The 15,343-nt window shown below is 35.5% G+C and overlaps 1 protein-coding gene across 1 annotated transcript; it reads left to right on the top strand.

The window, feature by feature from the left end:
* The first annotated feature begins 276 nt into the window (after positions 1-276).
* Positions 277-1,442, top strand: LOC143558587 (WD repeat-containing protein 26 homolog). Its single transcript, XM_077047402.1, has 3 exons — positions 277-709; positions 820-1,138; positions 1,331-1,442. Exons 1-3 carry the CDS (start codon positions 277-279, stop codon positions 1,440-1,442), a joined length of 864 nt encoding a protein of 287 aa, XP_076903517.1.
* Positions 1,443-15,343: the final 13,901 nt, after the last annotated feature.

The following is a 15,343-nucleotide window of genomic DNA, read 5'->3' as shown; positions in this document are numbered from 1 at the left end:
TTTCATCGAGATCTCTTCATGTATGAATGTAAGGACAAGGAGAGTGTGGTGTAATGGAGAGTAAGAAAATACCTTTCTGCTTGGACACGGGGCTCTATTTACAGTCGGCTTTACTCGGAGGTGGTGATCGCCATTCAACCAAGTGCAGAGGTCTAGCTAGGCGATCTCTGCTGCCCGCAACATTGCGCAGCATGTCCCCCCACGAAGTAGTGGTCCCAAAAGGACGATTACTTCAACTTGTAGAACAAACACTTCAAGATACATTCATCGATGATAATGGTGAGAAAAGGCGATTCCCAACTCACATCACAAATTTTGGAAGAACATGCTGAGGAGGTGTCCTTCCTTCTCTTCTCCCACAGCGGGAGCCTTTTAGCCTTTGGTTCGAAAGACGGGATCACTATCATATGGGCTGGTGCTGATGTTAATAATAATAATCTGTTCAGGCAACATACGCTACAAGGCCACGGTGCACCCATTTGCTGCCTCGCGTGGAGTCCAAATGATCAACGCCTTCTAACTTGTGGTCTACAAGAAGACGTGAGATGCTGGGATGTACTATCCGGTGCAAGTCTTCGCGTGTACCGATTTAATGATGCTGCCAATATGATCTCATGCCACTGGTGTCCGGATGGTCAAAAGTTTTTAACCGGTATGACGAATGGCACAATTGCAAAGTGGGATTTGGAGGGACACGCTCGAACCTTTGGTACAAACACACCATTCCAAACAGTTCAAATATCCAGATTACAATGGACGGAGGGAAACTCATCTCACTTTTCCATGACGACACCATAGCTGTTATTGATATGGTAACAGGAACTGTTGACTTATACGCAGAGGTTAATCAAATAGTTAATTCCTTTGTTTTGGCTGGGGACGATCTGCTCATTAGTCTACTAAACAATGATATAATACTACGGGACATGGATGATATGGACTTGAAGGTATCAGCCACATATACAAGCCGTACATGTACAACACATGTAATTCGAGCCTGTTCTGGTGGGCCTGGCGAAGCTCTTATAGCTAGCGGGAGTGAAGACTCTCAGGTTTTTATATGGAATAGGCGGACGGGTGAGCTTTTGAAGACCTTAGGAGGTCATGTCGGTAGGGCTGACAATTCGTGTCTTAACAGGTTTAACAGATATGAAGCGACGCGCAAAACAAAAGTATAAAACATGAATACGACTTGTTTAACTACTTTATATGTCATGACTATAAGACAGTTTTAAGTTTCATGTACCAGGAATATAATGGAGTCTAGCCTACTAATTTCAATTATTTAAGAAAATTAAAAAATCACATACCGAACTTTTTTGCTTAACAGGTCTTATCGTGTATTTAATAAGTACCCAATTGCCAGCCCTACATGTCGGGCCTGTGATCTGTACCAGTTGGAACCCGGTGAACCAATATATGTTGGCATCGGGTGGTGTTGATGGGACCATTCGCAGTTGGGGTTTGAAACCAATTGCTTGAAAATGTAAGAGTTGGATTGTTTTTCAGTTGCAATAGAAATTTGTACAAAGACAGCAGATTTGATTTGATTTGATTGCATGATTTCCTTCTAGTATTCTAAAGCATAAAAATATAATAATAATAATAATATATAAATAAAGAAAGAAACTGTGTGCATTAATATTTTAACGTGTCGCGCCAATTTTAACTATTAATAGATCCTCATCTTATTAGCTGTTAAGTTTTACAAAATAAGATCCATTATTATTTTGTATTTTAGAACTCAATCATGTGAAACTTTAAAATAGTCATTTATTTTCAGTTTCTCAGAAGTCTTTCAAACTTGTTAAATTTCATGTGTTTTGACTTTTGAGTTTATAAAATTCCGTTGTACCAAACTCTTTATTTGCATGTTTCATTTTATACAACGATTACTTTATGTTAAAATCCTAGATCATCACCACACCCATAATCATGTAAGTAATCAACATATGCAAAGCCAAGCCAAAGATGGTGTTTTGTGAGCCAAACAAAACACCATAAAGTCTAGGGACACAAAAATCCAAAGCTTAAATCTTGAACCTGTGCTTGAACTCCCACGTACTAGCATCGCCGTCCACTTTAGATCGAGCCATGTTGAGCTCCATGTCATACTTCATTTGAGCTCCATTTTCCAAGTCTTCATCTTGTTACATTTTAAACGAAAAATACAAACTAATTTACATTTTTACAATAATAAGACCTTGAAAAATAAATAAATAACAAGTACATATGCCCAAATGAAATAATATTACTACGAGATTGAACATTAAACACAAGGCCGTGGCTAGCTTTGCTTATTCAACGTACGCAAAATAAAATCTTTCTTGACATATCTAGCAGCTTGTTACCCCCTTCATGCATGTGCAAGGTGGTAACATAAACTTTATAAAACAAACTTGTTGCTACCACATATATTATTTTTCTAAACCAAAATATGTTCAAAAATTTCAAGAGCCCACATAAGAGGGTCTGATACCAATTGATGGGTTTTAACATGTCCTTTGGAAAACATTTTGCAACGGAAGCTTTGGCATGCCAGCTAAACAAACAGAACTAACTTTGTAAACAAAACCCATCAAAGGATCCATATGTGAGTAATCTTGAAATATAAAAACATAAATAGGGTGTTTAGCGCATAGGAACCTTAATTTGTAGAGAACTGGTGGTGAAGATGGATGGACAAAGATCCAAATGTAATCCACACCAAACAACTTTAGGCTGCAAGTGATGCTAGCGAACAACCTAAAATGTCAAGAATAGCATCAACAAGAAATCCATTATTTGCTGTTTATAATATGCAAGTTTATGAACACTTCCGGGAAAGAAAAAAAATGTATTTAAATTAACACTATAAGCATTTCTCTTTCGCTTTGGGATGTGATCCTCATACACCACCCCCATATGTCTATACGGCTCGTATAGGCATATACAGCCGTATAGGCTACGCATGACTGACAAGAGGGACAAAAAAACAGCTTTTTACAACCTATACGACCGTATAGACCTATACGAGCCGTATAGGTGTTAAATGGCTCGTATTGCTAGCTGACACACCATAAAACCGATACGGCCGTATAGGGCTATACGACCGTATAGAAAACTTTTTCCAAATGTTTGGGGTGCACTTTTATTTTTATGTATGTGGACCAGTATCAGTATGTTTTGGCCAAATGTTTTCTTGTTTGCTTAATCAATGATTGATTATTGTGTATAGACTATTATAAACTGTAACATAATATAATCTTAAACGAACGTTCTCGGGGTACAACTACAAATTATTTAGCCGAGTATGTTATGTAAATGTTAATAGACAATTTATTCTATTCTAAAATATAATATTCAGCCAAGTATGTTATGTACTTAATAAATTTAAATGTAAGATATGAACGTATTAATATTTAAAATTATGTCCAACATATTATCTATACGCCCGTATAGGTCTATACGGCTCGTATAGGTCTATATGAAATACGGTTCGTATAGGTCTATACGGCCATATTAATGTATTAATATTTAACATTGTGTCCAAAAAATTGTTTATACGGCCGTATAGCCCTATACGGCCATACGAGGCACTACAAACAATGACCGACAAGCTCCGACACAAACCGAAATGATTCAGATGCTATACAGCCCTAGACGAGCCGTATAGGAAAAAAAATGGTGTGTAAAGATCCTAGTGATGTGGGAGGATCTAAGCCTTCACTTTTTTATCTTTAAAACTTTGACATAAAATACTCGATCGGTTTAATAAGCAATCACAATAAATATTATTATTATTATTAAAATTAAATTAAACTTGCAGACAAAAGAGAGAACCCGCCCACCAGCCATTGGCCTACCCCCAGACCGGTTGAAGAATGGATAATTCAAAAATTGAATTGAACGTTGGTAAAGTTTATTAGATGAATAATAATAATACCTGTAGCCAGCCAGGGATAGCTAGCGAAGCCCCAATCTGCCCCGTGTTCGTCTGCTAGATTCCAAATGTAAATAGTAATAATAATCGACGAAGAAAGATGATGATGAATTGAATTGATGTTGTATACGGAAGCTAAGCGGAAGTCGTCGGCCATGGCTGGCCGTAATAATCTAATCGGGTCTTCGTTTAGCAATGGATGTGAGAGCCAGCTGAAAACCCAAAAGTCCGTTCAAAATAAACATATTTGACCGACTTGACTATGACTATTGGCTGAAAGAATGTATTCCCTTGAGTAATCACGATCGCTAGGGATTTCGGCTCGGTTCGTTTTACTAGAATATGGGTATGTTTGGCAAAACTAGCTGGAAGCTGATAGCTGTAGCCAGTAGCTGGAAGCTGATAGCTGTAGCCAGTAGCTGGAAGCTGATAGCTGTAGCCAGTAGCTGTCAGCTGTAGCTTTTTAGATATATTTAGGTGTTTGGCAGAGTAGCTGGAGTTTTTAGATATATTTAGGTATTTGGCAGAGTAGCTGGAGCTTTTAATAAAACTAATTGGGTGCCAGCGCAGTGCGGCGGAGTGCGCGCGCAACCTGAGATCAACTGCATAATCAATGTCGGTACGTGATTCACTTGATATTAGTGCACACATAACCCGAATGCAGACGTATACTTCGTGCAAAGGCAGCAAGCGTGTAATCGTGGCGAAAATCAAGAAACAAAGCTAAAATATACAGTAATTTCAAATAGATAGTTTTTTAAACCAACCTCTTTTGATTTGAAACCCTTTCCGACCCGACACCGTTTTAATCTGAAACATGTTCTGACCTGGCCCCTTTCGACCCAAAACCGTACCGACACGAACCGAACTAAATTAACCCTTTTTTATCGACTCGTTCCGACCCTAATTTGGTCTCACACATGACCTGAGCTCGTCTGACTCGACTTGTTGCCAGTCATAACCGGTAAAGAAGTATATCAATATCATACTCAAATTAAAGAGAATAAAATGCTCTTTTTTATGATGTAATATGTTTAAAAAAATATTAACGTGTGAAAAGTTATGGACTTTTAAAGAGTCATGGGGGTAGTTAGTTTTGAATAAGGGTAAAATATGTAACTATTATATAAATTAACAAAAGTTGATGAAAGTTCAAGTACCAAAATTGTAAATTCAATTGTAAAAGCTTGTAACTTTTTCTCAAACGCTAGTAGTAGTCGCGATTAGAAAAAGTGTTTTTTCTCTTAATATAAAAGCTTCAAGTCCATTGAATCAAACAAAGCTTTTTGTTAGATAGGAGCTTTTTCTTAAAAGCTTGAAGTTTGAATCCCCTAAAAGCTCATTGCCTATATACTTAAAACTAGCTTTTATCTCCGAGGTTGTTTTGTATTATTCTTTTTTAATATTATATTTTTTTTGAATTTTAGTTTTATTTACTGTAAATATATTTGAAATTTGATGATGAAATAATTTCATAATAAATGAGATGTTATAACTCTGCTTAAAAGCTATATGGATTTGGCGAGACCACGACCTTCTTATTTTCTTTTTTTTTACTATAAAATTGTTTCTTAATTATAAATGGGTAGGTTAACCTACAATAATTGGTTATCGTACATTATGTACGCGAGCTTTTTGAACGTCGATTTCAATTTCACGCGGTGACATAATTATAAATAACTTAAATTTACAATTATGATTAAAAGTTGAAGAACGTATTAAAATACATACCTTTTTCTCCCGATAACATTCCATAAGTCGCAAAAATACATACGGAATTGCAATTATTATTGTCAGCGGATCAAATTAGGGTTCCGATGCGATATAAACCGTGAATGTTAATTGGAATGGAATCTCTGCACCACAGAGTGGAATCATGGATTAGAGACCAACGCACGAAGCTGCTGAAAGTCACGTGGGCGCAGCAATGGCTGATTGCTATGAAATGGTCGTGGATCACTGGCAGAGAACAGAGGAAACGAATGCACCAAGAGTTTCAATGCCGGAAGAAGCAGCTGCATAACCTCTGTGTTGCTGTTAAGGCCGATTCGCTATCGGATTTGCAGGATATCTTGTGCTGTATGGTGCTTTCTGAGTGCGTCTATAAGATGTGTGTGTGTGTGTGTAATCAAAACGTATTAATCAAAACTTTTTGAACGTATTAATCAAAACTTTTTGAACGTTTTATCAAAAGATCTATATATTATGATTAAAAGTTATAAGATAGACCGTTTTAATAGAAAACAAGAACGTATTAAAAGAACGTTTTATCAAAATGTATAAAAGAACGTATTAAAAGAACGTTTTTATCAAAACGTTTTATCAAACCGTATTAAAAGAACGTTCTGCTAATACGTTTAAAATCTTAAACGTTCAATGTCAAAAACCCATCATCCAGAACTCAAAAATGATCGATTGAAGCTTCAAATTGATGATTAATTGAATCGATTTCAAAGATTAACCGATCAATTGGCTTTCATTTCAATTTCAATTCAACTAAACTACCCTGTGATTTGCATTTTTCCGATGAGTTCGTTGTCGACGGCGATGATGGTGACGAAGAGTGTTGATGGCGCCGGCAAGCGAAGGTGAAGGAGGTGTGCTGGTGTCGGTGAGGGGTGGTGGAGACGGATTGAGGGAGCGGGACGAACAAATCAGTGTAATTGTGATTTTGGGTTTTGAAAATCTAACGGTTGGAAGTGTCGCGTACGTAATGTACGATAAAGGATTATTGTATTCTATCCTTTCCCTAATTATAAATAATATATTTTTTTTACAAAAAATCGGATATTAATTTTTTGTATATCCCTATTTTATAAGATTTTTTTATCAAATATATGGTGATATTAATTTTTTATTTAATGAGATGTTATAACCCGTTTAAGAGCTATCTGTATTTGGTGAAACTCATACCCGTGAAGTCGGGCCAAATGCATGAGAAACTTCCATTTACAAATAAAGCAATCTGGTGGCTTGAGAGAATGTAGGGAGTAACCAAAGAGATTTTAAATGTTTCGTTTATATACTTTTTTAAAGGTTTTTTTCCCCTCTTTTGTGTACCCATCCTAGTCATTCGTTTTATCTAGTTTTATATATTTTAGAGTAGTAAGTCTACATATTTTCCAATTTGGAAATCTTGAAACTAATGGCATTTTGTAGCTTTAGAAATTTAAAATTAAAAACTTTCTACGAAACTAAGTTGCTCGGTTAACCAGGTTCAAACATAAACATATTGCTCACTTTTTAAATTCAAACATTTGGTTCGTGAACAACCCCAGTAATAGCTGTGGGTGATGGGTCATTCTCTCCCCTATTCGGATGAGTATCATTATGGGAGTAGTGTGTTTATAAGTTCTCTAAGGCTATCACTAAACTCTATGGGAAACCTAGACCAACATGGGCTGACACTGCACAAGGCGCATGAAGACCACTATACATGACTTTCCTTGCGTGCTTTGTGGCTCAAAGGATGTGTGTCAGATTTAGGAATAGATTTGGATGACGTTGTAGCGTTTTGTGACAACCAAGGAGTCGGTTGTAACACAGTATGTTCCATGAACATACTAAGCACATCAATGCAAAGCTACACTAAATTAGAGATCTAGTCTACTCTAAGAAAGTCAAAATTAAAGCTAATAACACTTGCCTTAATTGGGCTGACATGTTAAATAAAATATTTGCTAGGCTTGAAAATTGATTTATGTATGAAGGCTCTTAGACGGTCACTATAGGGTGGTAAAGGGCGGTGTAGGGGGAAACAACGCCGAGGAGCAGTATTGGCTGGGCGGCAAGGGGGGGGGGGGGTGGCATAGAGGAGCAACATAGTCTTGAGGCTTTAAAGCCCCCAATGTTCACATGACGATGATGTGACACTGTAAAATAATTTAAAGCCCCCACCATAATGAAGAGTCTTAGTCCTCGTCAAAGTCATTTAGTTTACTTTCAAGTTAGAGATTATTGAGATCAAAATCAAATTAAATGAAAAGTCAGAGCACATTTTGCGTGTACTTAATACACTGTTTACTTTAAGATGGAGATTGATTATGCACCCATACTTTGAGGACTAAAAGTGACAAGCAGAAAAATAAGTTTGTGAACTAGTCGTTAACATCTCGGGGTTGGGGGCATTTATAAGCCGCTAGATTTAATCACTGTTCGATCCACAATTCCTTTGCAATATTCTCTTTTCGTTTTAGATCTCGATCAATAATAATCATTCGAGTTCTTCGATTATTTCGCTTTTTTTGTATTTTCTTAACACCATCAGACTCTAGCAAGGGGTTGTTTGGAATTTCTTACCTTACCTCTGTATAGCATAGAACTTATAGGTTATAAGATTTTTGAGAAAGTTAGGTTTTATGAGTGTATAAGTCATAAGTTATAACTTTGTAACGTATAACTTATGACTTAATAAATCATAAGAAGGTAAAATAAGGAATCCATACACCAAGTATAAAAACACACACCTAAACCCAACACAAAAACACCATTATTTTCTTCTAATTTATGGTGTGTAAGACATTATTAAATAGGCAACACAATATTCATGCGTGTAACAACACACTGACTTCTGTTCTTGAGACTCTTTAGCATATGAGGTTAAATCGCCACTCCCAAATACCCGACCATAAAATGCCCTGCCAAGTGTCACGCCAGGAAAGTTGTCGAGCAACTGTGATCTGACAATGTTTGGTTGGTCCAAGAATGACCCACTGTGATCAGAAGATATGAAAATAAGACCGCCGAACGCCTCCCACTTATCACCACGAGTGGAGCTCCATTGTTTGAAAGATCTTATATCGTTTGAGACATTGACAGCGACAGCGGGATCCGGGTAGAAAAGACGAACGGTATCGCCATTCTTTATGCCCATATCCATATCTTTAACAAGAAGATACTCAGGGTTGCACCTGCATGAAAATGATCATTATAGCTAAGGGTGACAAGCCAAGTAATAAGAAGCATGCATCTAAAGACATCAACATAGTATAACGTGTTAAAGCATGAGTCATCATTTCTGGACTTGGTTCAAAACAAACTTAACCAGTTGACTATCTTAATTGTTTAGTACCTGTTTGTTTCGATCTGTTATGGCCAGAGCGTTGTAACCGTTTTGGCGTTTTCATCGTATGCAGATAGATAGAAGAACAAGATTAAATGCTCAAAAATTGGGGCTTTGTTAATCTGGATTTTCTCTACTTTGATTTGAGGCCCACTATATTTAACCTGCCTCAAAGCCATACATACAAATTTATAAATATCTACAGATTTGTATACTTAAGTTGAAACATTTAGGAGGCAAATCAGGTCGTCCTTTACAGATGATAACAAGACATTGCGATGTTTAATTGAAGGATATTAAAGCCATGAACTCCGATTTAAAACTCTTATATAAATATGTTTAGTTCTTTAGTAAAAGTCATTATGATATTTTGATTTATAGATACAAAATTTCATGTTAGCTCTCCTATTATACTTATAATAGTTTTAACTAATTAACAAAATTTATTTGTTATAATCTGGTAGGGTGTTAGAGATTAAATATCTATGTTTATACCACATGTTACGCATTAGTATAAGCTTTTATTTTTGTTGCGCATGCAATCATGTGACTGAGAAGATGTATCCAAAACATAAACAAATGGAAAAATATTGCATACACAAAATTCAGTCAAAGCATACTTTTATTCATAAATATGTGTATCATGGTACCGCTAAGTTACCGGTGAAGAGTAGGACAATGGAAGTTAATTTTGATCTTGCGTGAACAATTGAAGAATATGTTGGTAGTTCAAGGGCGGGTCAGGATTATTAATATTGATATAATCACATAAACAATTTATATGGCCTTGTAATTCTTTGCAACAAGCTGGATCTGCCACTTCTCGAATCGTTCTGGAACGTCACGATATACATCACAACGCTTAGCATCCACATTGACAAAAAGAAAGATGGATGCAACAACAATAGCAATAAGAAAAGTAATCTTCTTCATTTTATCAACTCGAGATATTTCAACTGTAGATTTAAAACAAATATGATAGCGTGTTTTAAGTTGTTTAGTTAGCTACTATATATACTAAGAGCTTGCAAAATAAGTTTAATGAGGTAATTAATGTGAATATTGAAAATAATAAAGTTTTGAAGTAACATATGGAGTTTCATTAACTTTAGTTGACTAATTTTGATTGTTAAATTATTAAAATAAAATATTTTATTAAGAATACTTAACTCACACACTCACTGACTCTACTTATAAATTTATATTGTTGTCCACTAAAGGACTCGAGCTCTCCATCTCATGCATAGGAGATGTATCCCATCACACACACATAAAAGGGGGATTATGTGACTGTGAGCAGTGTTGCGTAGGCGCCACAGGACACAACCCACATGTGTAGGATATGCATTTATGTATTGCCTCACACTCCCATGAGAGGGGATGGTGAGTGTGAGTATGAGTGTTAAGAGGAATTTTAAAGAAATATTATAATAATTAAAAAAAAAAATAGATTGTCGTGATCATCATATGGTTGGCAGAAGCAAGATGAAGAAATCCCTTCACACGCAGTGAGCTCACCCACACCCGTCACTCTCACGCTCACTAGGCATTGCAATACTATGAGTAGGAGCTAATGTGGAGGGGTCACACCTTAGAACATTTCTAGCTTCGAAGGCGGATTGATTTATTATAAGAACAAACCTTATAACGTGATCGATGTAAATGAGTGCTTAAATGGAATTGATTTGTTGTTTGAAAACCTTGTGTTCTTGTTTTGATCAAATAATTTCAAAATACTTAGATTTAAACTTTTGCTGTTATAGCAATTACTTAATTAATTAATCAAAAAAACATGTTATTAGCATGATCCATCAAATGATCAAATAAACCAAATCCATATAAAACTACTATTATATATGCTTAAATCACACAGCTTCATTTATGCCTTGCTTACGGTGCGCGCATATAATGTATATATGTGTGAACCCTCGGGTAGGCAAAAGTGAAATTTAATTTTGACGTTATTTTACTAATCTCGTGAAAATAACGTTAAAAAGTGGCGGAAGGTTAATCAGGCATCACGTGGTGGCGTTGATAACTGAAAGACAAGGGTACATGCACCAATCGACCGGTGTGCCGATGGTTGAGTGTTATGTGCCTTATGTCCAAGGCTTGATGCAAAACTACTATCGAGTCGGGGGTCTCACCGGAAGCAGCCTCTCTATTCCTACGGGGTAGAGGTAAGGCTGTCTACATCTTACCTTTCTCAGACCCTACCATAGCTTTGCTATTGGTGGGATATATTGAGTACGATGATGATGACACAACTTTCATTATTAAAACCTATAATATGATTATAGTTGTACATATTTTGCTTATCTGATTTTAAATTTTTTCTTCTTGATTAGAAAGTGCAACGAAATTAATAATATGTCGGATATAAATTTAGGGATGAGCAAAATTGGCATCGATTCGGTACCGTCGGTACCGAATCGGTACCAAAGTTTTGAGTTTCGGAATCGGTACGGAACCGGTATTTCCCGAATTTTTACCTTCAATACCGGTACCAAGATTTGGTGATTTTCGGGATCGGTATTTTCGGTACCGGTACGGTACCGAGCTCATCTCTAGATATAATTACTCATGATTTTCCCAAATTATATAATTTACATCATTTGATTAACAAGGTTAATAAACATAATCCCCAATTCATTAGGGTTTTGAAATGACACTTAAAGGAGGTGACTGGTGGGATAATATTATCAAGGTTTTAACTGAATCAGTTTACCTTGATTTTCAGCCCACAAACCTCTCTGGCCCAATTGGTTTATAAAATGATCTTTTTTTTTTTTTTTTTTAACATACAAGCTTTCCTCCTACTATTTACATTATACCGCCAATGCCAGGAATCGAACCCTGGACCTCTCACCAAAAGGCCAAAGCCTTTACCATCCCACCAAAGTGGTGATGGCGTTTATAAAATGATCTAACAGGTCAATGTGTGCATCCCATTTATAGGTTTATAGACATAGACAGTATTTGTTGTAATAAAAAAAAGGCAAAATTAGAAATAAATAATCTCAAACTCTTATATATTGATTGATAATAATCTCAATTTTAAAACTATTTTTGTTTTAATGGGCCTCCGTTAAAAAATATTTAACGCCGTTAAGTTTTTTTCCAAGTTTCAAACTGATGTTTTAGGGCTTTTGATCGGAAGAGCAATACGATTCGACTGATGCAAAACTTATCACAAAACGATGATTCAAATAACTTGATTTTTGTTAATTGGAAATTCAAGCACCCGAATTGAAACATTGTTTCGTCATTGTTTCGTCGCTTGGATCACCATTTCGTGATAAGCTTTACATCAGTCGAAGCGTATCGCGTGGTGACAGCCCCGACCCAAGGGGAGGGCGAGGAGGGCAACGGGCCCAGACCCACTCTCTCAAGAGACCCATAATTGTTAAAATAAAAAATTTCTATTTAATATATAATTTTGTTTGAACAAAAATGTATACAAAATGACTCTTTGAGTGAATGAAAAACGTTCTAAACTGTGGAAACAAAGGTCATGAGTTCAATTCTCACGATCACTTTTATTTTTTCTTTAAAGAAAAAAGTTTCCATTTGTGTTTTATATGAATAATTTTAATAGCATGTTTATTATTGTTTGTTTATTTTAAGCCTTTGAAAGACAACCATATTGATAAAATTGTCAAATTAGCTATTACATAAATGAGAACGCAATTTTAGAGGCCTGTTTTTTACTCGTCTTAGACCCCAAAATTTTAAAGGATTCTCGGAGACGGCTTTGCGTGGTGATGCAGTTTGTAAGTGGAAAATGCTGCTTTTGGAACAACATATTGCGGAAAATAACATGGCGTGAACGAAAACCTTGTCGAAATACTGTGCCATCCATTTTTGGTGGATCTATTTTATTGTGTTGTTTTGAATTTTAAGTGGTCTACCAGATGTGGAAGAATTAATATTCATCCGCCTATAGTAAGTGTAAATCCGCGCGCGGGAGGCATGTTACACACGCGTCCTATAAGCTTAATTGTGCCGGTGTTACACGTTGATAAGGTAGTGCTGCTTGCACGCACAACATCTTACGAGCTGTTATTGTGATGCAACCTACGCATATAGCAGCTTGTGCGTACACTTGGGTTACGAGAAACATAAAAGGTAAGGCACCGTCTTGCAAGGAGGTTATCCGGCAAAGTGGCTTCTCAGTGTTCCCGATGTAGCTTTAGAAAGGAAAGTCGCATATTGAACCCAGCGCAGCAAAGGTGGTCTAATGCCTGAGACGGTGCGGGATAGTGTATAAAAATTTTCGGGCAAACACAGGTAAAAAAACAAGGGGGGGGGGGGGGGGGGCAGTGCTTATGATCAGATTTAGCATAAAAATGGATGAGGTTAGCACCAGGAATTACGAGAGCTATAAAATGTAAACCTTAGGACATGATAAGCCAAAATATTAAATTTTAAATTAAAAGGGCTAAAAGTTTCAAACGATATGAACCAAAAGCGTATATATTTACTCTATTTTATATTTTCAGATCATCTTATATTTTGCAAATTTTTAATGGTGTGCATAGACTGCAATGATGGAAGATAGAATCTGGTTGGAGCTTTCAAGTACACAAATCAAACAATATCTACAAATACATCCGCACACGCCAGGGAAAGAAAAAGAAAGAAAGAAAGATTAGCACGCAACAATTGTCGAGTTGTTTTTTATAGATACTCAAAGCTAGCTAGGGTTCTTCAAAAATTATCTTGGTCTGTATATTTTATTTTGTAATATTACTCGCTTATTTCACATGGAAGATTAATTAAACGAAGGGTATATGTGATTTGCCCCTTGGTCTAAAGAGTAAATATGAGGGACTAGCTAAAGAAACACTATGGTCACATACAAATAGGTTTTTCGGTACGAAGCGTACAAATCATTAGAAAAAGTATACGATGACGTTTTTCTTAATTAGTGTAATTACACTACGAAAAGTTACTCTAGAGTGTCATTTTCACTTTGGTGGGTGCATACGATATTTATTTATTCGGTCAATAAAACCCGAATATTGGTAAACCCGAGCATTGACATGCCTCGAGTGTTGGAAAAACTCGGGAGTTGGTAAAACACGAGCGCTACAACGGCAAGTCGACGCACATTCAGTCAGTATCAATTACGTTTGTTACAGTTGGTAAAAGCCGAGCGCTACAACAACATGTCGACGCGCATTCAGTCAGTATTGATTACGTTTGTTACAGTTGGTAAAACCCAGGAGTTGTTAAAACCAAAGCGCTATAAAAGCAAGTCAATGTGCATTCGGTTAGTATCAATTATGTTTGCTACAATATCGAAATAACCAAAACATTTTATGAACATTCTATTTCATGGTAATTATTTATAAAATGCATCGATATTATTACTAAACATACAACTTTATTAATTTTTGTATTTAGTTATATAAGCAGAAATAAGCCTCAAGTGTTTGAATTAGAATAAGAACTATATATATAAACTTGATGTTTAATTTGGAAAACTAAATTTATCATTGTTAATACATATAAAAATTGAGGTGGATCAATCGGATGGCATTAGTCAGTAAAATTTGGACGTTGCTAAAACCCGAGCATTGATAATCCCGGGCATTGAGACGGCGATTCGACGCGCATTCGGTCAGTATCGATTACGTTTGTTACAATATCATAATAATAATAACATTTTATGTACACTCTATTTCATAATTATTTATAACATACATCGATATAATAATTACTAAATATACAACCTTATTAGTTTTTGTATTTGGCTGGTTAAGGATATACAAGCCTTAAATGCTTAAATTAGAAAAACAACTAAATAGGGTCAGGTTATTCTACAAAATTGGGTAAAAATGAGAAATATGAAGAGGATTTATAGGTAAAACAAACTAAAAAGATAATAAAAAATTAATTAAAAAATCATAACTCAAAATTTAATAAAAAAAACATAAAAAGTAAAAATACAAAAATATTTACACCATCATACTCGTTCTAAATAATAATAATAAAAGACACAATGTTGAGGAAAAAATATCATTGTGTTTTTTTATTTATTATTGTGTGTTTTCGTTATTGATTGCGTCTTTTTTATGTATTTTTTCTTGATATTGTGTTATATTATGCGATTTATTGTGTCTTTTTTATTTAAGATTGTGTTTTTTGTTTGTTTTCGTTATTGTGTTTTTTTTCTCGATGTTGTGTCTTTTCTTCGGTTTTTTTAACGGGAATGACGGGGGGGGGGGGGGGGGGGCATTTTAATTTTTTTTTTCTCGTTTTTTATTTATATTTTGTATTTTTCTCGTTTTTTATTTATATTTTGAGTCATGTTATTTTTCTATAAATTCTTATCACACTTCTTATTTTTATCT

The sequence above is a fragment of the Bidens hawaiensis genome, unplaced genomic scaffold, assembly GCF_021521415.1.
Source record: "Bidens hawaiensis isolate Kalapana, Puna unplaced genomic scaffold, B.hawaiensis_p1.1 tig00019558_1, whole genome shotgun sequence".
Taxonomy (NCBI): Eukaryota; Viridiplantae; Streptophyta; class Magnoliopsida; order Asterales; family Asteraceae; genus Bidens; species Bidens hawaiensis.
Note: the sequence above shows the minus strand (reverse complement) of the source record. Positions and strands in the feature narration are given on the sequence as shown.